The sequence below is a fragment of the Panulirus ornatus genome, chromosome 6, assembly GCF_036320965.1.
Source record: "Panulirus ornatus isolate Po-2019 chromosome 6, ASM3632096v1, whole genome shotgun sequence".
NCBI lineage: Eukaryota > Metazoa > Arthropoda > Malacostraca > Decapoda > Palinuridae > Panulirus > Panulirus ornatus.
The window spans coordinates 16,658,285-16,681,817 of NC_092229.1; the positions used below are offsets into that span (position 1 = coordinate 16,658,285).

The following is a 23,533-nucleotide window of genomic DNA, read 5'->3' on the forward strand; positions in this document are numbered from 1 at the left end:
ATTAGTTCCTGTGTTTCCTTTAACTTCTAAAAGGAAATAATGCATTGCTACATGATTAGTTTGTGTTTTCTTTAACTGTACCTTGGACGACTCTGACATTCCTTCATACCCTAATGCTCCTTTTTTTAATCCCATACCCCTTCCCATAATCTCTCTCTTGACACAAGTTAGGCTAATGGTCTTAATGGCATCCATCCTCATGTACTGAAGGAATGTATCTTGAACTTGCACCTGTGCTTGCTCATCTGTTCCGTTTCTGTTTAAAATCCAGAACTTTCCCTTCTTTTGAGAAGCATGCATTGATACATCTCATCCCTAAGAAGGGTGTCTGTTTGAACACTTCTACCTTTTTTTTTCCTGTTGCTTTGATATTTTCCATTTCTTGAGTCTTTAAATCCCTCTTCAACTCCTATATCCCCAGACATCTTGCATCTCACAGTCTTCTCTCTGATTGCCTGTATGGCTTCTGTAAGGCAAGATCCTATGTAATTGCTTTGATGTATCCAAAGTTTTTGACAGGATGTGGCACTGTGGTCTTATCTTTAAGCTCCCCTCTTTTAGCTTCCATCCCTCCCTTTGCCCCCTCATATCTAGCATCCTCTCTAGCCAATCTATCTCTATGCATATTGATGGATCAGCCTGTCCTCCTTTATCCATAAACAGTGGTGTCCCTCAAGATTTTGTCCTTTTTGTACAGTTGTTCACCATTTTCCTAACGATTTTCTTTCTACAAGCATAGTTAACCCACAGTTTAGACCCTGACATAACAGATTTTGGATTTAACAGACAAATGATAATACAGTACATTGATAAGAATTTGAAATAGAAACATTTTAAAAATCTCAAATGCTGCAACATGTGCATTTCATATCTCACTTGCTTTTGGTAGCATGGTGTAGTCTTGCTTTGTTTTGGTCTCAGTCTGCCTCAAGCTATTGTGCGGTCAGTTTGTTTACAGAGTGTTTCTGTTATTTCAGAATTTTTACTTTATTTATTTAGTAGTTTTGCAATCTTTACAGTCCAAAGTGGCATCAAGTGATTGTAAGAGGTGCAGTGAAAGCAGGTAGTCCATCCTCATTTTGTTTTAAAGAAGTACGCTTACACAGGAGAGGGATGGCATCACCTCTATCTCAATCTGACTCCTGCCTTCAACTGCTCTGTGAGCGTTCCCATGTTGCCAGGTGCCTGTTGCTCAACTATCGTACCACACACTAAATCCTACAGTGATAGAGATGTTAAAAGAAAGCATGTAAACTTAAATGTGGCACAGAAATAGGTTACATTCGATTTAATGGACTTTTGACAATAACGGACACCCCTTTCCCCCTATTGGTCCATTAAATTGTGGGTTTACTGTTGCCAAATGCACTCTTAACATTGATTTCTCAATGCTTCATTCCTTCACATCTTACAATTCTGCTCCTTCTCTGACTTGATCTGCATCTCGTCTTGACACAAGTTTCTCAGTAAACTCAGACTTGGATTGGATATCTCAGTGGGGTAGACAAAATCTGGTTAAGTTTAATGCCTCTTAAGACCCAGTTTCTGCCCATCTCTTCGAAAATTCATCACAACATTCCTCTCTCTTTCGACGGTTCTGTAATTCTGCCTCTTGACTCAATGAACATACTTGATATTACTGTAATGTCCACTCCATCTTGGAAACCCCACGTTAAGGAAATAGCTAAGTTTGCATCAGAGAAACCGGGAGCTCTGCTTAGATGTCGAAATATCATTTCTTCCGAACAGTTGCTTGGTTTTTACAAAGAATTTATCCATTCTTGCATGGAGTCCTGCTGTCACATCTGGGGTGGTTCTAACGCTGCATTTGTACTGAGCAGAGTTGAGTCAAAACCAGTCCGACTTATAAAGTCTCACAGTCTAACTTCTAAACGTAACTAGCATGCCCTGCACCACAATGTTGGGTAACTTTTCCTCTTCTTTAGGTATTACTTTGGTTATTGCTTCTGAAAACTAGTTGTTGTGCCCTCACCACTAGCAAGACTACTCAATACTCAGGAAGCTTATGCATCTTATGATGATTTTGTGGCCATTGGCAACTCAAGGGTGGGTTATTTTGATAATTATTTCTTCCCCACACCTTGAAGCTGTAGAACTCTTTACCTTCTTATGTCTTTCCCAGTAACTATGACCTGGCACATTTTAAAAGACAGGTTTTTCACTTCCTCCAGAATTTATAAATACTTTACCTTGTCTCTTCTTTTTCCCCATTCATTAACCTCTCTCTATTTCAATTAAGGCCCAGTCTTGATGTTGACTTTTGTCCATGACTGGAGCCTCCAATGCCAAAAAAAAGATTTGATTGACTGTGAAATATAGCTTACTAGGATGCATTTTTTACTTCACAATGTTGTGATTTTTACAGTTACATAGGTAGGAAGTTTATATATTCATTATTGGTAACTCCTTTTCCAGTTATTTGGTATGCATCCACTGTATACACTTAATATAAAGTAATCACGTAAGGGAGGATTTCTTTTTATATTTTGATTTACAGACTATTTCTGAGATGTAAATAGATAAAAGAAAGTGTGGTTTGCTACTATGAATAGTAATTGGACTGAATTATATATTTTTCATAAGAATTGAAAATATACAATAAATCAGTCAGTCATAACATTCAGTCCTGAGGAGAGAGTGTAATGTCTGTTGACAATGTATTCCCCATAATCTCTTGCATAGTAATGGATGGCTTAGAGAATATTCTTAAGATAAGGGTAGGTTGCTTGAAGATTAGCTGAAGGGAATTAGGTATTCCTATCTTTGCTAGCATGCAGGACTGGAGCTGGGGGCCCTACTTCTGTAACTACTTTTTTTCTAAAGGTGCACATGGCTTCAGAGGAGTTTATATGCTTTTGTTTCTCCGTATGTAAATAGAGGGGACATTGAAAATACTATTACATGTAAGTGGTTGTGTTTTATATGTGGTAGACAAAGTGATTATTTTGTGAGAGATGCTCCATTGCATACCAATAACCAAAAAGGTTTTTGAACTTTGACAGAAAAAAGATATTGCATGAAGAAACATGACTTTTTTATATATGGATGCATAAAGATGGGTATATATATACATCAAAGGATACTCAGAGAATACTGATATGATAAGCAAAATCACACTTTTCTTCAATTATGATGTTTTTGCAGACTGGAGATAGTGCGTGGACTTCCAACTTGCTCAGCTGTATATTTCAGTGCTGTGACACTCAGCACTTTGAATGATTCAAATGATGTTTTATTATATCCCTCTGAACAGGATCAGCTGAGTGGTCACAGTGGTCTTAACTGATCTGCTTCTTATGCTAACAGCTAGAATGCTGTGTATTTCCCTGCTCCCTGTTTATATCATCCTAGAACATTAAGTTCTGTTTCCTTGCGCTACCTCGCAAACGCGGGAGACAGCGACAAAGAAAAAAAAAAAAAAAAAAAAAAAAAGAACATTAAGTGATAATACTTAATTTTTCTTGTCTTTTTATATGTATAAGAGCTTTCTGAGATAATGTACAATTGTCTTTTTATATGTATAAGAACTTTTTTGAGATATACAATAATTATATGTGAAACTTTTTTTAACTGGGTTCAGAATTTTTCATTTAGTTATTACTTCTAAATGCATATATGCTTGGAAAAAATTGATATCAAATTTTCTTACATATATTCAGATGCTGGGCTAAATCCTGGGACCATTCGGTGTCTCGGCTTAAGTACACAGAGAGCAACCTTCATCACTTGGGACCGACGAACTGGTGAAGCATTTCACAACTTTATTACATGGAAAGATATTCGAGCTGACACTTTAGTCAAACAATGGAATACATGCTTGACAATGAAGGTGAAGCATTGATAATGGTTTTGTTTTAAGGTATAGCAAGGAAATGTAGAATTGAAACGAAGTGTAGGTACAAAAGCTGTTATTGATAGACTAGAGAAAGAAAGAAAGGAAATTTTGTTGGACACCTTTAGGCATGCAAATTGAATTCTGAGAATAAATAGTCGAAAGATTAGATAAGTTGGCTTCAATTTACTTTGAACAGCAACTAACCTTTATTACTATCATCAAACACATTCAACAAACCTTCAAAATACTCATTCCATCTCCTTCTCACTTCACCATTACTTGTTATTACGTCCCCATTATCCCCCTTCACCGATGTTCCCATTTGTTCTCTTGTCTTATGCACTTTATTTACCTCCTTCCAGAACATCTTTCTATTCTCCCAAAAATTTAATGGTATATATATGTATATATTTTTTTTTTTGCAAAAGCATTATGCGGATCTTTTAATTAGATAGTGGAATATATTTTCTGACAGTAAAGGTAAAGCACTGTCATTTGTTTTGATCTATTGTAGAGGGCAGCTGTAGGTTGTGAAAATTAATTTTTTGAATGCTCTGATAATTGATTGAAGTTGGAGAAAATTGGTTGGGTTATAAATAGGTAAGTGGAGTCAGAGAATGAAAGACAGGTTTTGAAAGTCTGTCTGTTGGTTACTCACAGTATCCTCCTATTCATGTACCTGTTTATCACTTATCCTTAACTCAGTTGCCTTTTCCCTGGGGTGGATCAAAATGCAAAAAGGCATGCAGCTCCAATGGAATAGATTTTTTCAAACTGGAGACCCTCAACTCTAGCCCCACAGAGTGGTGAATGGCAAGGATGTCCCTCTAACCTTCCACTTTAGGTGATATAGGGTATGGTAGAAAGAAGGTATGGGGAAATTTGGATTCTCAGTGAAAGAGAGAGTCATGGAAACTAGTTTTTAAGTGTATACAGCAAGAATTTCATTACCAGCTTGTCAATGAACACACTAAAATGAGTGTGATTGATATTTCTAGATCTTATTTTCACAGAGTAGCATGGAAACTGAGAATATCATATATGATATATTTAATGGAAAAATGATCATTTGATGGTTTAGTTTTTATTATGTTGTATTCAAGGATGTAAAGAACAGCAAAGATGAGACCAGACTTAAAAAGAAGCTATATTCGAGGAATTTACGCTGAACTCAACAATTTCTGTGGTAAAAAATGGATTTCAGTTGCTATGAACCAGGGCATTGTGCTGAAAGGCTCTGTAAAATTCACAATGAGGATGTAGGAACATGTGTCTTTAGCCTCAGAAATGGAGGGAAGGTTGAGAAAGAGAGGAGAGGCTTGTTTGTTTAACTGTTAAAAAGTAACCCTCCTCTCCCCTAACCTCCACCCCCTGCATGGCCCTCCCATCCCATAACTCTCACTGCTGGCAGGGCCCTCCCCTCCCAAGATTGCCACCCCTTGCACAGCCCTTTCCTCCCAGATACCCATCCTATGCATAGCCCCCTCTTATCCCTAGAACCCCCACCTATGGGTGGCCAGTCCAGTCACTGTGACCATTGGTGACTTGTCTGATCTCTTTAACTGTAGTTGCCTGACATAGTGAACACAGACTCTTGCTCCATTATATATAGACCAAAGAAATATTTTTTCTTGGAAGCACTGCATAAGAATGGGTTGTGCTATTTAATCCTGCCTGAATGATGGATACATTGGATGGGCATGCTATTGCTCTGTTATAGCAAGATGTTTTTTGCGTGTATTTTATATGACTGTGGCATTATTGTTTTCCTGTTCTCCCTCACCTATGGTAATTGAGTTGCTCGAAAATTACAGAAAATATAATAATGAGTGAGGGTATAGCCTACAATCATTTTTTTTACAGGCACGAAGCCAAATCTTTATTACCAATTGATGTACCTTCATCTTGATGCTATGATGCTAATTAACTAGAAAGTATGTTATTTGATGCCGCACTTTTAGGAAACTGGATGTGATAATATACTGGCTAGGCAAAAGAGAATGTGGAAAGATAGAAATTTTTTAGTAAAGTCATGGTCACCAGTATGTTATTCTGATATCCCAGATCAGTGCAGAAATCACTCTAGGACACTTAACCATAGTAAATGGTGTATATATTAATAGTTTTCTGATTTTCATTACAGATGATACGATTTGTCAGCTCCATATTATACAGAATTTTAAGAAGCAAAAGATACCTTGCAGCAAGTGTACTTACTTTCATGAATATTCAGGTGAGTGATTGAAATGTCTTAATCTTTTGAAATAGCCTTGTTTGTGTTCATGTTACAGTACCTCTTGATAAAATGACATATTGTATTAGTTCTGCAATTCATTATGTTTTGTTTATATTTTAGCTTAGGTCTAATTTGTGTTTTAAGGTATTATTTTTTTTTTATTATACTTTGTCGCTGTCTCCCGCGTTTGCGAGGTATATATCCAGAAATCTCTTCCATGATGTACTTTAAGGCTATTTTGATGATCTAGTTTCAAATTGCCCCTTCACCATTCTCCTGATGTGGATTTATACATATCTTCTGAATTCCAACTGTACTCTGTAAATCAATTATCACAAGTGCTGCCATCTTTCAACTGTCCTGTCCTATATGCCCTTGGGTTTCACATCCATACACTGGGAAAAGGACTCCATCTTGCAAAGTTCTTGTACATTATGTTTAAATTATTCCCACTCATCAGATATTTTAGTGCAACCCATCATTATTCTCCATATTATGACTTTTTTGAGGTACCATCCTCATTTAAATGCACTTCCAGTTATCTAAACTTTTCTGCAATTTCAGTTCTTCATTCTGCAAACTGATTTTACTCTGATCCATCTCTTTAGAAAACTAGCCTTATGGTTATTGTATTCCCTTTCAGCACATTAGATGATTCAACTAACACAGAAACTTCTTACAATTGTGGCCATTTCTGATATGTTTTTTCATGGTTAAATATCTCACCACAGTCACCCCACCTTACTCTCATCTCCCACATGTGAGAGAATCATGGTGAATGGTTAGATAGAAAGTGAGAAGGTCGCATCAGGTGAAATAAGGCATAGCTGCAATATCCTTTGTAATGCAGTGTCATACACTTTCTGGCAGTTCAGGGACACAGCCACATCCATCTCTTTTGTCTAAAACAAAGCTCACTCTCTAATAGAAGTTTGAGATATTTGAAGTGCATGACCTTTACTTAAAACCCTTTTGTCTCTCTCTTAGGTAATTTCTCCTTTGCACGTACTCATCCATTTGCTCACATTATTTTTTTGCAGACCACATTCATCAGAGAGACTGTAGTTAATCATAATTTCTCAGTCTCCTATCCTAATGATATGCTCAATATTTACTCTTTTCCAGTGACTAGTCTTAAAATGTATTAGATACTGTTTCTGCAAAAATGCAAAAACTTCATCAAGACCATTTTATGATAATGATCAAGGCCATATACTTGTTTGCTAATATGTTTTCTAGCAATTTGAATGCTTTCCAAGACCTCATCTCCACCCCAGTTTGCTTTTGCTTGCTCCTCGTATATCTTTACACCATCCACTATCGCTCTTCCTTCTAAATACCTCAGCCTAATTAGGTGGTCTTCATCCAACAGTACTATACTCTTTATTTTGTGGAAAAATCTTGGATTATTCCCTGCCTGTTCCAGAACATTCTTTTCTTAGTGTCTCTGCTCCTCCATCCCTGTCATGCTGTACTCATTCCTTGTCCTGTTATGCTTTTATTGCTGGCTGGCTGTTGTGTCACTTGTTATATGTATGGTATTCACATAGATTTTTTCATTCTTTATTTTTATGTAATTGTGTATTTTCACTCCTTCCTAGTAAAGGTTGTAGAATCAGTAGTTGGATACAAGGTAGTGAGACACAGGAGTAAAAAGTGCAGTGCATGGTGGATAGAAGTGATTAGAAATGCTTTGGAAGAGAAGAAAAAGACATATGATAGAGTGCTCAATAGGAATGTACCTGTAGAAGTATAGCAAAGGAGGAGGAAAGAATACAGAATATGTAAGTGGATTGTTAAGAAGCTGATAGAGGAAAGCAGAGTATATGAAGATTTCGGAAGAAAGTTAAGTGAAAAGTTTTGGGATAATAGGAATAGTGGTTCCAACAATGTTACATGGTTGCGAGGCATGGGCTATAGATAGAGTTGTGCGGAGGAGGGTAGATGTGCTGGAAATGAGATGTTTGAGGACAATATGTGGTGTGAGGTGGTTTGATCGAGTAAGTAATAATTGGGTAAGAGAGATGTGTGGTAATAAAAAGAGTGTGGTTAAGAGAACAGAAGAGGGTGTTTTGAAATGGTTTGGTCACATGGAGAGAATGAGTGAGGAAAGATTGACCAAGAGGATGCAAGGGAGGCATGTAAAGACAGGGATAAGTGGAGACTATTTTGCCATGGCCACCCCTTGATGGGAGTTCTCAGAGGGAATGGGTATCAGAGTTATAGATGGATTATTGGACATAAGATTAATTAAATTTTTTGTTATTACATACCAATGTTTCATGTAAGATATTACTTATACTATAACAGTTTGCAATTATAGGTAAATATGAGGTTGAAGTGGGTCCTGGAAAATGATCAGAGGGTTCGGGAACTGGCACGCAAGGGCCATGTAATGTTTGGAACCATTGACACATGGCTTATCTACAAGCTAACTGAGGGGAAGGTAAGCCATATTCTTAATAACTTGTATGAAGAGAACAGTATTAATTCTTGTCAGAAGAGATGCAGTATTTGCAGTGAAAACAGAATTTGTCACACATACACGAACACACACACACACACACAAACATGTACACACACACACACACACACACACACACACACACACACACACGCACACTAAAAAGTGTATATGTATATATTTATGGATATTTTTAGTATTGTAATGATTTTCTTTAACATGTTTAAATGATTTTACAGATATTATCTTTTCATCATACAGATTCATGCCACTGATTATTCCAATGCCAGTGGAACAGCTTTATATGATCCTTTCATTGAAGACTGGAATGAATTCTTCCTTAGTGTCTTTGATATGCCCAGGAGCATTTTCCCAGAGCTGCGTAATTCTGTAGGAGACTGGGGAGTATGTTCACCGAAGTTCTTCGGTGTTCCAATCCCTATCACAGCAGTGGTGAGGTTATTTATATTTGTACTGATTCTTGTATGTATACATCCTTGATGCAGTTAGATACTCCTTCGGTCTAGGTTGCTCATGAAAGGAGTAGTGTGGGAGAAATGCTAGAGCATTCAAAGAAGAAGTTCCCTCTCTTATCCTTTTTTTCATTATTATTTATTCTGAGCCTTTTAGTGAGCTAAGAATATTACTGCTTGATGAATGCTCTATTTTGAAATTGTGTTAGATCATAAATTTCTTAATTTTGTCTTACCTAGCAAGGTAACTTCAGGGACAGATGAAGAAACAGCCTAGTTCACTCACTTTCACACTATAGCTATCATGTATAATGCACCAAAACCAGAACTCCCTCTCCAGAGCTATACCCCACCTACCTTTCTCTTGTTTCCCTGACCACTTCATGTTTCCTTGTTCATTCCATTACTAGCATTGGCCCTTGTATACCATGTTACTCTGATTCAGTTTTCATATGCATGCAATTATGTTTAGTATTCATCAACCATAACGAGACAAGACAAAAGATGGTATATTGATAAAACTGGTTTTGAATATGTTAATGATATCTGTCAACAGAAAATGATGGCTCACTCTCAGACCCTGTTGTCTTGGACTGTTTCTTCATACTGTTTAATTCACAAGAAAGGTTTGTTCTTGGCAGCACCGTTCATAGAAGAATCACTGGATATCATTGTAGATGCTCTTTCATAAGTAAATATGGTGAGGACAGAGTGTTCGCTGAACAGAAATTCTTTAGTGTGAATCTTGTTGTGGGCATTATACCTGGTGGATTTTATTGCAATGATTGCCTATCACAAACTTATGATTTATGGGACCCATATTCCGTATTTGTTTGCAAGTACAATAAAATGCTTTTATTTTCATCAGGAATTAGTGGACATGTCTCTTCCTGTTTTAGTCACAGCATCTTATTACTTTCCAGCAAAGAAGACGATTACTGAATTCTATCTCTTTGTGAAAAAGTTTATTTTTACATTTACCCCTTATTTCATAACCCCTCTTTTACTTTTGTTATTCTTAGTGTCCTGTATGTCCCTTCATTTGTTCATATCAGTGTAGCACATGCATATTCTTCCAGAAACTTCTTGGTTGGTTACCATAACCATACTTTTCAGTATATCAGACTTAGCATAAGTGATGAGAATTTTTGCTTATTTTGTAGTTTTGTAAAGATTCAGCACAATTATCCTTTTCTCAAAATTGATATTCTAAAGGGATTTTCTCTTGAATCAGCTCAGATTGTGTTGTCTTGGGCCTAGTTGCTTCATGATAGTTGCACAGTTAGCTAGTTTTAGATCCTTCTGTAGATAGGAAAATAACAGCATGACATATTTACAAAAACCTTTCCTTCAGCAAGTTCCTGATAATTTTTTTTTTTTCTATTTTTTCATAGCACTTAAGGCTTCCAGAGTAAGCATGTACATGAAATGGACTCACTATTCTTAAATGTTTTTATTGTTAGGTGTCAGACCAAGGTGCATCCTTGTTTGGTTCATGCGGGTTTAAACGAGGAGATGTGAAGGTAACTTTGGGAACAGGTGCCTTTCTCAATGTAAACACTGGCAACAAGGCTCATGCTTCTGTCAAAGGTAAGAATCTTTTTTCTAAACTTTCAGATTTTCTTTGTATTTATATTGTAATCAGAACATTCATCCGAAGGAAGAAGAAGCAATACATATATTGATTTTTGTATTCATTTTTATCACTGCTATGTAAAACCTTGAGTATTAGATAGTTACTTGTTGAGAAGTTAAACTAGTGTTTTACTAACCACAAGGAGATGTATAAGCTAGGATTTCACCCTCTTTGATCACCATAGTATCTGGGACACATTAAATAAAGCAAACACTGATTCACCCATCCCCTTCCTCTCGTGAGACCACATTGTTGCTCCTCAGTATGATATTCTGTGCATGCCCTCACCTTCTCCATCACTACTATCCCATGTAGCTTATCAGGTACATTCAACAAACTTGTGCTTCTCTAGTTCAGACAGTCACCTTTGTCCCTCTTGCTTTTATACATTGGCATTATGTATGCATTCTGCCAAGCTTCAGGCATGCATTGAAAATCCTAACTAACCATTCAACAACACACTCACCTCCTGCCTTAAGAATTTCAATTGTGATACCATCTACTCCAGCCGCTTTGCCACATTTCATTATACGCTGGGTTTTCCCCGCCTTGTCTTTCTTTGCGAAATCATGAAATGCGAAATCACTTTTCATGACTCTCACTTTGCATACCTCTGCAACTCAGACACCATACATCTGCCAGCCTGTCATTAAACATATTCAATAGTGCTTCAAAAAGTTCACTTCATCTCCTCCTCACCTTGTCAATTCCTTTTAACACTTCCCATTTACCTCTTTTGCCAATGTTTCTATTCGTTCTCGTTTTTCTCATACTATTAACCGCCTTCCAAAACGTTGTACTCTTCAAGAAGAATACTGATTATCTCTCACCCCAACTCTAATTTGCCACCTTTTGCAACCCCTAAACCTTCCTCTAGACCTCCTGTTGCATTTTCTCACATCTTCCAATCATTTGCACTTTTCCTGTAATTGCCACCTATACACCTCTTTTCTCATTCACTGGCAACATTATTCTTTCGTCTCACCTCTCACTATCCCTTCTCACCTGCCCACCTCCCACCTTCAGCATGCCTCCCACTTCTCTTGCACATGCCAGCACTGCTTCCCCAAATAAATCCCATTCCTCACCCACTCCCCTAGCATTACTTTCACCTTTTGCTCTTCTACACCCAGTCTCTCCTGGTATTTCTTTTCCCATTTATCTTTTCCAAGCTCACTTACTTTCACCACCCAACTCTCACTCATATAGTTTCCACTTTTCCAAAATCCCCTACAAAGCTTCACTCTTGCCTCCATCAGATAACAATCAGACATCCCAACACATTCACATATGTGAGTCTTTTTTGCATGCCTATCATTTAATATCTAATCCAATAATGTTCTCTTACCATCTTTCCTATACACCAATGTATACTTATGTATGTCCCTCTTTTTAAACCAGATATTTCCTGAGGTGGAGGGAACAAGGAGAAGCAGAAGACCAAATTGAAGGTGGAAGGATGGGGTGGAGTGAAAAAGGGTTTGAGCAATTGGGGTCTGAATATACAGGAGAGAGAGGAGTGCAAGGAATAAAGTGAATTGGAATGATGTGGTATACTGTAGTCAACGTGCTCTCAGTGGACTGAACCAGGGCATGTGAAGCGTCTGTTGTAAACCATGGAAAGGTCTGTAGGGCCTGGATGTGGATAGGGAGCTGTGGTTTTGGTGCATTACACATGACAGCTAGAGACTGATTGTGAATGAATGTGGCCTTTTTTTGTCTGTTTTCCTGGCGCTGCCTTGCTGAAGCAGGGAGTAGCGATGCTGCTTCCCATGGGGCAGCGTAGTGCCAGGAATGGATGTAGGCAAGCAAGTATGAATATGTGCATGTTTATTTTTTTTTCGTACTGTTCGCCATTTTCCGCGTTAGCGAGGTAGCGTTAAGAACATAGGACTGGGCCTTTGAGGGAATATCCTCACCTGGCCCCCTTCTCTGTTCCTTCTTTTGGAAAATTGAAAAAAACGAGAGGGGAGGATTTCCAGCCACCCGCTCCCTCCCCTTTTAGTCGCCTTCTACAACACGCAGGGAATACGTGGGAAGTATTCTTTCTCCCCTGTCCCCAGGGATAGGGGAGAAAGGATGCATGTTTATGTATGTTTATTTATTATTATTTTTTTATTTTATTTTGCTTTGTCGCTGTCTCCCGTGTTTGCGAGGTAGCGCAAGGAAACAGACGAAAGAAATGGCCCAACCCACCCCCATACACATGTATATACATACACGTCCACACACGCAAATATACATACCTATACATCTCAATGTACACATATATATACACACACAGACATATACATATGTACACATGTACATAATTCATACTGTCTGCCTTTATTTATTCCCATCGCTTAATTTTCCAAAAGAGGGAGCAGAGAAGGGGCCCAGGTGAGGATATTCCCTCAAGGGCCCAGTCCTCTGTTCTCAACGCTACCTCGCTAATGCGGGAAATGGCGAATAGTATGAAAGAAAAAGAAAAGTGTATATTTTGATACGTATATATATATATATATATGTGTGTGTATGGGAGCAAGGGGCTAGAAACCCTCCCCTCTTTGTATTTTAACCTTCTAAAAGGGGAAACAGAAGGAGGAGTCACGCAGGGAGTACTCGTCCTGCTCGAAGGCTCAGATTGGGGTGTCTAAATGTGTGTGGATGAGAAAGATGAGAAAAAAGGAGAGATAGGTTGTGTGTTTGAGGAAAGGAACCTGGATGTTTTGGCTCTGAGTGAAACAAAGTTCAAGGGTAAAGGGGAAGAGTGGTTTGGGAATGTCTTGGGAGTAAAGTCAGGGGTTAGTGAGAGGACAAGAGCAAAGGAAGGAGTAGCACTATTTCTGAAACAGGAGTGGTGGGAGTATGTGATAGAGTGTAAGAAAGCAAACTCTAGATTGATATGGGAAAAACTGAAAGTGGATGGAGAGAGATGGGTGATTATTGGTGCATATGCACCTGGGCAGGAAAAGAAAGATCGTAAGAGGCAAGTGTTTTAGGACCAGCTGAGTGAGTGTGTTAGTAGTTTTGATGCACGAGATCGGGTTATAGTGATGGGTGATTTGAATGCAAAGGTGAGTAATGTGGCAGTTGAGGGAATAATTGGTGTACATGGGGTGTTCAGTGTTGTAAACAGAAATGGTGAGGAGCTTGTAGATTTATGTGCTGAAAAAGGACTGGTGATTGGAAATACCTGGTTTAAAAAGAGGGATATACATAAGTATACGTATGTAAGTAGGAGAGATGGCCAGAGAGCTTTTTTGGATTACATGTTGATTGATAGGCGCTTGAAAGAGAGACTTTTGGATGTTAACATGCTGAGAGGTGCAACTGGAGGGATGTCTGATCATTATCTTGTGGAGGCGAAGGTGAAGATTTGTAGAAGTTTTCAGAAAAGAAGAGAGAATATTGGGATGAAGAGAGTGGTGAGAGTAAGGGAGCTTGGGAAGGAGACTTGTGTGAGGAAGTACCAGGAGAGACTGAGTATAGAATGGAAAAAGGTGAGAACAAAGGAGGTAAGGGGAGTAGGGGAGGAATGGGATGTATTTAGGGAAGCAGTGATGGATTGCGCGAAAGATGCTTGTGGCATGAGAAGCGTGGGAGGTGGGCAGATTAGAAAGGGTAGTGAGTGGTGGGATGAAGTTAGATTATTAGTGAAAGAGAAGAGAGAGGCGTTTGGGCAATTTTTGCAGGGAAATAATGCAAATGAGTGGGAGATGTATAAAAGGAAGAGGCAGGAGGTCAAGAGAAAGGTGCAAGAGGTGAAAAAGAGGGCAAATGAGAGTTGGGGTGAGAGAGTATCATTAAATTTTCGGGAGAACAAAGAGGTGTTTTGGAAGGAGGTAAATAAAGTGCGTAAGAAAAGGGAACAAATGGGAACATCATTGAAGGGGGCTAATGGGGAGGTGATAACAAGTAGTGGTGACGTGAGAAGGAGATGGAGTGAGTATTTTGAAGGATTGTTGAATGTGTTTGATGATAGAGTGGCAGATATAGGGTGTTTTGGTTGAGGTGGTGTACAAAGTGAGAGGGTTACGGAGAATGATTTGGTAAACAGAGAAGAGGTAGTAAAAGCTTTGCGGAAGATGAAAGCCGGCAAGGCAGCAGGTTTGGATGGTATTGCAGTGGAATTTATTAAAAATGGGGTGACTGTATTGTTGACTGGTTGGTAAGGTTATTTAATGTATGTATGACTCAGGATTGGTGGAATGCTTGCATAGTGCCATTGTACAAAGGCAAAGGGGATAAAAGTGAGTGCTCAAATTACAGAGGTATAAGTTTGTTGAGTATTCCTGGTAAATTATATGGGAGGGTATTGATATAGAGGGTGAAGGCATGTACAGAGCATCAGATTGGGGAAGAGCAGTGTAGTTTCAGAAGTGGTAGAGGATGTGTGGATCAGGTGTTTGCTTTGAAGAATGTATGTGAGAAATGCTTAGAAAAGCCAATGGATTTGTATGTAGCACTTATGGATCTGGAGAAGGCATATGATAGAGTTGATAGAGATGCTCTGTGGAAGTTATTAAGAATATATGGTGTGGGAAGCAAGTTGTTAGAAGCAGTGAAAAGATTTTGTCGAGAATGTAAGGCATCTGTACGAGTAGGAAGAGAGGAAAGTGATTGGTTCTCAGTGAATGTAGGTTTGCGGCAGGGGTGTGTGATGTCTCCATGGTTGTTTAATTTGTTTATGGATGGGGTTGTTAGGGAGGTGAATGCAAGAGTTTTGGAAAGAGGGGCAAGTATGCAGTTTGTTGTGGACGAGAGAGCTTGGGAAGTGAGTCAGTTGTTGTTCGCTGATGATACAGTGCTGGTGGCTGATTCATGTGAGAGAATGCAGAAGCTGGTGACTGAGTTTGGTAAAGTATGTGAAAGAAGAAAGCTGAGAGTAAATGTGAATAAGAGCAAGGTTATTAGGTACAGTAGGGTTGAGGGACAAGTCAGTTGGGAGGTAAGTTTGAATGGAGAAAAATTGGAGGAAGTGAAGTGTTTTAGTTATCTGGGAGTAGATTTGGCAGCGGATGGAACCAAGGAAGTGGAAGTGAATCATAGGGTGGGGGGAGGGGGTGAAAGTTCTGGGAGCCTTGAAGAATGTGTAGAAGTTGAGAACATTATCTCGGAAAGCAAAAATGGATATGTTTGAAGGAATAGTGGTTCCAGCAATGTTATATGGCTGCGAGGCATGGGCTATAGATAGAGTTGTGCAGAGGAGGGTGGATGTGCTGGAAATGAGATGTTTGAGGACAATATGTGGTGTGAGGTGGTTTGATTGAGTAAGTAATAATAGGGTAAGAGAGATGTGTGGTAATAAAAAGAGTGTGGTTGAGAGAGCAGAAGAGGGTGTTTTGAAATGCTTTGGTTGCATGGAGAGAATGAGTGAGGAAAGATTGACCAAGAGGATTTATGTGTCAGAGGTGGAGGGAACGAGAAGTGGGAGACCAAATTGGAGGTGGAAAGATGGAGTGAAAAAGATTTTGAGTGATCGGGGCCTGAACATGCAGGAGGGTGAAAGGCGTGCAAGGAATAGAGTGAATTGGAACGAAGTGGTATACCGGGGTTGACGTGCTGTCAGTGGATTGAACCAGGGCATGTGAAGCGTCTGGGGGTAAACCATGGAAAGTTCTGTGGGGCCTGGATGTGGAAAGAGAGCTGTGGTTTCGGTGCATTATTACATGACAGCTGGAGACTGAGTGTGAATGAATGTGGCCTTTGTTGTCTTTTCCTTGTGGTACCTCGCACACATGCGGGGGAGGGGGTTGTTATTTCATGTGTGGCAGGGTGGCGATGGGAATGAATAAAGGCAGACAGTATGAATTATGTACATGTGTATATATGTATATGTCTGTTTGTTTGTTTTTTTCTATTATTTTGCTTTGTCGCTGTCTCCAGCGTTAGCGAGGTAGCACAAGGAAACAGACGAAAGAATGGCCCAACCCACCCACATACACATGTATACACATACACGTCCACACACGCAAATATACATACCTATACATCTCAATGTACACATATATATACACACACAGACATATACATATATACACATGTACATAATTCATACTGTCTGCCTTTATTTATTTCCATCGCCACCTCACCACACATGGAATAACAACCCCCTCCCCCCTCATGTGTGTGAGGTAGCGCTAGGAAAAGACAACAAAGGCCCCATTCGTTCACACTCAGTCTCTAGCTGTCATGTAATAATGCACCGAAACCACAGCTCCCCTTCCACATCCAGGCCCCACAGAACCCTCCATGGTTTACCCCAGACGCTTCACATGCCCTGGTTCAATCCATTGACAGCACGGTCACCCCGGTATACCACATCGTTCCAATTCACTCTATTCCTTGCACGCCTTTCACCCTCCTGCATGTTCTGGCCCCGATCACTCAAAATCTTTTTCACTCCATCTTTCCACCTCCAATTTGGTCTCCCACTTCTCCTCGTTCCCTCCACCTCTGACACATATATCCTCTTTGTCAGTCTTTCCTCACTCATTCTCTCCATGTGACGAAACCATTTCAAAACACCTTCTTCTGCTCTCTCAACCACACTCTTTTTATTTCCACACATCACTCTTACCCTTACATTACTTACTCAATCAACCACCTCACACCACATATTGTCCTCAGACATCTCATTTCCAGCACATCCACCCTCCTGCGCACAACTCTATCCATAGCCCATGCCTCACAGCCATACAACATTGTTGGAACCACTATTCCTTCAAACATACCCATTTTTGCTTTCCGAGATAATGTTCTCAACTTCCAAACATTCTTCAAGGCTCCCAGAATTTTCACCCCCACCCTATGATTCATATCCACTTCCATGGTTCCATCCGCTGCCAGATCCACTCCCAGATATCTAAAACACTTTACTTCCTCCAGTTTTTCTCCATTCAAACTTACCTCCCAATTGACTTGACCCTCAACCCTACTGTACCTAATAACCTTGCTCTTATTCACATTTACTCTTAACTTTCTTCTTTCACACACTTTACCAAACTCAGTCACCAGCTTCTGCAGTTTCTCACATGAATCAGCCACCAGCACTGTATCATCAGCGAACAACAACTGACTCACTTCCCAAGCTCTCTCATCCACAACAGACTGCATACTTGCCCCTCTTTCTAAAACTCTTGCATTCACCTCCCTAACAACCCCATCCATAAACAAATTAAACAACCATGGAGACATATATATATGTATACGTTGAGATGTATAGGTATGTATATGTGCATGTGTGGATGTGTATGTATATACACATGTATGTGGGTGGGTTGGGCCATTCTTTCGTCTGTTTTCTTGCGCTACCTCGCTAACGCAGGAGACAGCAACAAAGTAAAGTAAAAAAGTACATTTCAATGTATACATACATATACATGCACAGAATATACATATATACAAATGCAGATATTCATACATGCTGCCTTCATCCATTCCCGCTGCCACCCCGCCACACATTAAATGACACCCCCCTGGCCCTGCATGCGTGCCAGGTAGCGCTAGGAAAGGACAGTAAAGGCCACATTCATTCACACTCAGTCTCTAACTGTCATGTATAATGCACCGAAACCACAGCTCTCTTTCCACATCCAGGCCCCACAAAACTTCCCATGGTTTGCCCCTGATGTTTCACATTCCCTGGTTCAATTCACTGACAGCACGTCGACCCAAATATACCACATCGTTCCAATTCACTCTATTCCTTGCATGCCTTTCACCCTCCTGTATGTTCAGGCCCCGATCACTCAAAATCTCTTTCACTCCATACTTCCACCTCCAATTTGGTCTCCCACTTCTCCTCGTTCCCTCCACCTCTCACACGTGTATCCTCTTGGTCAATCTTTCCTCACTCATTCTCTCCATGTGACCAAACCATTTCAATACACCCTTTTCTGCTTTCTCAACCACACTTTTTTTATTACCTTACATCTCTCTTACCCTTTCATTACTTAATCAAACCACCTCACACCACATATTGTCCTCAGACATCTCATTTCCTACACATCCACACTCCTCCACACAACCCCATCTATCACCCATGCCTCTCAACCATGTAACGCTGTTGGAATCACTATTCCTTCAAACATACCCATTTTTGCTTTCCGAGATAACTTTCTCACCTTCCACACATTCTACATTGCTACCAGAACCTCCACCCCCTCCCCCACCCTGTGACTCACTTCTGCTTCCATGGTTCCATTCACTGCTAAATCCACTCCCAGATATCTAGAACACTTTACTTCCTTCAATTTTTCCCCATCTAAACTTACATCCCAGCTATCTTTTCCCTCAACCCTACTGAACCTAATAACCTTGCTTTTATACACATGTGCTCTCAACTTTCTCCTTTCACACACTTCTCTAAACTCGATCGCCAACTTCTGCAGTTTCTCACTTGAATTAGCCACCAGAGCTGTATCATCGGTAAACAACAACTGACTCACTTCCCAGACCCTTTCCTCCTCAATTTTTTTCCATTTAAACTTACATCCCAGTTAACTTGTCCCTCAACCCTACTGAACCTAATAAACTTGCTTTTATTCATATTTGCTCTCAACTTTCTCCTTTGATACACTTCTTCAAACTCGATCACCAACTTCTGCAGTTTCTCACTTGAATTAGCCACCAGAGGTGTATCATCGGCAAACAACAACCGACTCATTTCCCAGGCCCTCTCCTCCTCAGTAGACTGCATACTTGTCCCTCTCTCCAAAACTAGCACTGACCACCCTATCCACCCCATCTATAAACAAATTAAACAACCATGGGGATGTCACACATCCCCCCACACACTGACCTTCACTCCAGTGATGCTTCTTAGCCTTAAGTGCCTTACCCTTAACAGGTCACTGACAGAGGGCAAGTCTAGCGCAGTGCTTGTAGAGGTTCCTATCTAATGTTCCTGTTTACTACTACCTAATGCTCCTGCCTAATGTGCCTACCTGCTATGTCTCCCTAATGTTTCTACCTAATGCTCCTACCTAAATGTTCCTACCAACTACTTTTATCTATTGCACCAATCATTTTACCAAAAGGCAGGGCTAGCACAGAGCACTCACTACAGAAAAATCCAAAGTTATGAAGAATGAGCTGTGTGAGTTAAGTGTTCTCAAGTGTTATGTGTGTTTTGCATGAATAGGAAAAGAATAGATTTGTAAGTTGGAGAGAAGATGCCACCATTATCTTTCAAGGTAGTTTTTCAGTGGAATCCATGGGCATCATACATATTAGTTATAAGTTTGATGAACATCATTAAGATTTTGAACGTATTAATAAATTTAATATAACTCAAAATGTTTATTAGAAATTTAATGATATGCTGCACTTTTTAGGGATATATCCTGTACATGGATGGAAAGACAAGGAAGGACTGATACACATGGCTGAAGCCTCATCAAATGACAATGGAACTGTGATTGAATGGGGAGAACACATAGGTAAGAACTGTGAATTAGAGCCTGATATTCATATAAGCCATCAAAAGCATAAACATTTGATTTTTCCTTTCATAATAAACAAAAGATCCTATGTAGAAATGTTTGAATACTCTAGAACTGTGTAATTAAGAATTGCTATGTTGTTAGCACCTCAGTAAGATGCTAGCAGTTGATAAAGGATATTAAGCAGTGATATGTAAAGTCTGAATGAGAAAAGCTTGGACAAAAAAGAGTGATTGAGAAAGGTATAAACTAAAGTCAGTACCAAAAAAGTTGAGAGTGAAATATCCCAAGAATGGTATTATTTTGGCAGTGGGAACATTTAGAAAGTTTTATAATGCATGATGATCACAGAAATCTAATTCAGTCTTTCTAAAGGTCTCTTACTGTTGAATTGAAGCAGTTAACTAAAGATGGTGCTGAAAATCTTACATTGATATAAGCTGACTTTTATTTTTACCTAATGATACTCCTCTGGTTATTAGATTTAGTTAAAAACTTTAATGTTTCAGTAGTCCTCTACAGGCAATTCTCTCTTACTGTATTTTATATTAATAGTTGAGATCATAGTTAACTGGTTTGGTTAAGATAGCACCTTATCTGGTTTGGTATAGTTGCTTAACTCAGTCCATGTTGTGATGCACAAGGCTTCCAGCATGTCTCACATGCCAATGCCAGTCACAGTGCAGTGATGTAAACTTCGTGCTAGCAGTTGTTTTAATACAGCTATTGGCACATGAGAGTATCCCAAGCTTTCAATTTTGTCATGATTTGACTTTTTTAAGTAGTATATTCCACCCAAAGTAAATCTAAAGCATAGTGAATAATAGGCAACACAATTGCATAAAGGCCAAGTGGTAAAGAAGTAGTTTGAAGATTAAACTGAATATGTTGCACTGCTTTGAAATAAGCAAGAAACAAGCGTCCACTGTCTATGCTGTAAAGTCAGTGTAAGCCCACCTACAAGCTGTATGGAAAGCCCTTATGTAGCTGAAACAAGACCCTCTGGAAGGAGAGTGAAGAGCTCTCTTATAGCCAAAGTAAGACCCTCTACATGCAAGGTAACCCCCAGCAGTTCTGTTCTTAAAGCTGCCTCCCCTGATGAAGAAACAGTTGTTTCTGTTCCACACTCTCCCTCCATTGAACACCCAAACTCAGTCACATTTCACCAACAAGCATTGTTATGCAACCATTTCAGCCTTTTTTGATGTACATTCATGCAATACAGTTTCTATATTTTGTATTATGTATATTTTGATTCATTTTAGTATTTTTGGTCTCTTCTACACATTTGTGATTAAGTGTACCTGCAAAGTTAAAAATGAAGACCCTCTGCCTTTCCCACCACCACTACCTCTGCCACCCTTACAAAACACAGCATATTTTTTTAATGTGTTCCTTTATTATAAATGTTCTAAGGGTACTGTACTGTATAGGTAACATGGCACTAACAGGCAACTTAATGGCATTTTAGAGTTATATGGGAGTAACAAACTTGACTGTGGGATGCATCTCAGTTTGTATAATGAAAGTCTGTGGGAAACATGAATTGCCTAATGTAAACAGTTTTACTTTAGCACATTCTTGGAGTGTAGCCTCTTCATTGATTGGGTATTCCTGTACTGTATTGGACCACATCAGCAACCAAACACTTTACTAAATCATATACATCTTAGATTGATATAACATGGAAAGGATGCTTTAACATAGCTAAGACACCAGTGGTAAACAAACGTTACCATGTGCATTTCATATCGCACTTGTTTTTGATAGCATGGGGTATACTCACATTGTTTCTATCTCAGTCTGCCTCAAACTATTGTGCATTCTGGTTGTATACACAGAATTGTGACTTTATTTAAAATGGCATCAAGTGATAGAGGAATCAAAAGAAAGCTTGTGAACTGTATATTGTATTAAGAAATGGCCCATAGGTTACATTCGATTTAATGAACTTTCAGCATTAACAGATAATCCCTTCCTCATATTAGTCTGTTAAATTGAGGGTTTACTGTATGAAAGTTGAGAGTAAATGTGAATAAGAGAAAGGTTATAAGGAAACAGCATCGCTACTCCCGGCTTCAGCGAGGTAGTGCCAGGAAAGCAAACAAAAAAGGCTATGTTTGTTCACACTCATTTTGTAGCTGTCATGTGTAATACACTGAAACCACAGCTCCCTGTCCACGTTCAGGCCCCACAGACCTTTCCATAGTTTACCCCAGACGTTTCACGTGCCTTGGTTCATTCCATTGACAGCATGTCGACTCTGGGTATATCACATCATTCCAGTTCACTCTATTCCTTGCATGCCGCTGACCCTCCTGTATATTCAGGCCCCAATCGCTCAAAATCTTTTTTACTCCTTCCTTCCACCTCCAATTTGGTCTCCTGCTTCTCCTTATTCCCTCCACCGCTGACACATATATCCTCTTTGTCAACCTTTCCTCGCTTATTCTCTTCATATGTTCAAACCACTTCAACACACCATCTTCTGCTCTCTCAAACACACAGTTTTCATTTCCACACATCTCGTTCACCCTTTCATAACTTACTTGATCAAACCAGCTCACACCACATATTGTCCTCAAACATTTCATTCCCAACACATTTACCCTCCTTTGTACAACCCTATCTATAGCCCATGCCTTGCAACCATATAATATTGTTGGAACTAGTGTTCCTTCAAGCATAACCATTTTTGCTCTCCAAGATGAAGTTCTTTCCTTCCACACATTCTTCATTGCTCCCAGAACCTTCACCCCCTCCCCCACCCTGTGACTTACTTCTGCTTCCATGGTTCCATTTGCTGCTAAGTCCACTCCCAGATATCCAAAACCCTTCACTTCCAATTTTTCTCCATTCACACTTATCCCAACTAATGTGTCCCTCAACCCTGCTGAACCTAATAACCTTGATGTTATTGACATTTACTCTCAACTTTCTCCTTTCACGCACTTTTCCAAACTTACTCACCAACTTCTGTAGTGTTTCATTCAAATCAGCCACCAGTGCTGTATCATCGGCAAACAACAACTGACTCACTTCCCAGGCCCTCTCATCCTCAACAGACTTCACACTCGCCCTTCTCTCCAGAGCTCTTGCACTTACCTCCCTAACCACCCCATCCATAAACAAATTAAACAATCATGGGGACATCACACATCCCTGCCACAGACCAACCTTCACTGGGAACCAGTCACTCTCCTCTCTTCCTACTTGTACATATGCCTTACATCTTTGACAAAAACTTTTAACTCCTAGCAGCATACCTCCTGCACCATATGCTATTAAGACTATTCATAAAGCATCTCTATCAACCCAATCATATGCTCTCTCCAGATCCATAAATGCTACATACAAATCCATCTGTTTTTCTAAGTATTTCTCACACATATTCTTCAAAGCAAACACCTGATTCACACATCCTCTACCACTTCTGA

The 23,533-nt window shown here is 39.5% G+C and overlaps 1 protein-coding gene across 8 annotated transcripts in view; it reads left to right on the forward strand.

Annotated features, from left to right (window-relative positions):
• The window catches only part of LOC139749096 (glycerol kinase 5), an 87,205-nt gene that overhangs the window by 18,205 nt on the left and 45,467 nt on the right, over positions 1 to 23,533 (forward strand). For all 8 annotated transcript variants that reach the window (XM_071662646.1, XM_071662643.1, XM_071662641.1 and 5 more), the window contains exons 4-9: positions 3,681 to 3,850; positions 6,000 to 6,089; positions 8,416 to 8,538; positions 8,818 to 9,009; positions 10,493 to 10,619; positions 19,989 to 20,093. In XM_071662646.1, coding sequence (XP_071518747.1) covers positions 3,681 to 3,850; positions 6,000 to 6,089; positions 8,416 to 8,538; positions 8,818 to 9,009; positions 10,493 to 10,619; positions 19,989 to 20,093 — 807 coding nt within the window. The remainder of the gene's footprint in view (positions 1 to 3,680; positions 3,851 to 5,999; positions 6,090 to 8,415; positions 8,539 to 8,817; positions 9,010 to 10,492; positions 10,620 to 19,988; positions 20,094 to 23,533) is intronic.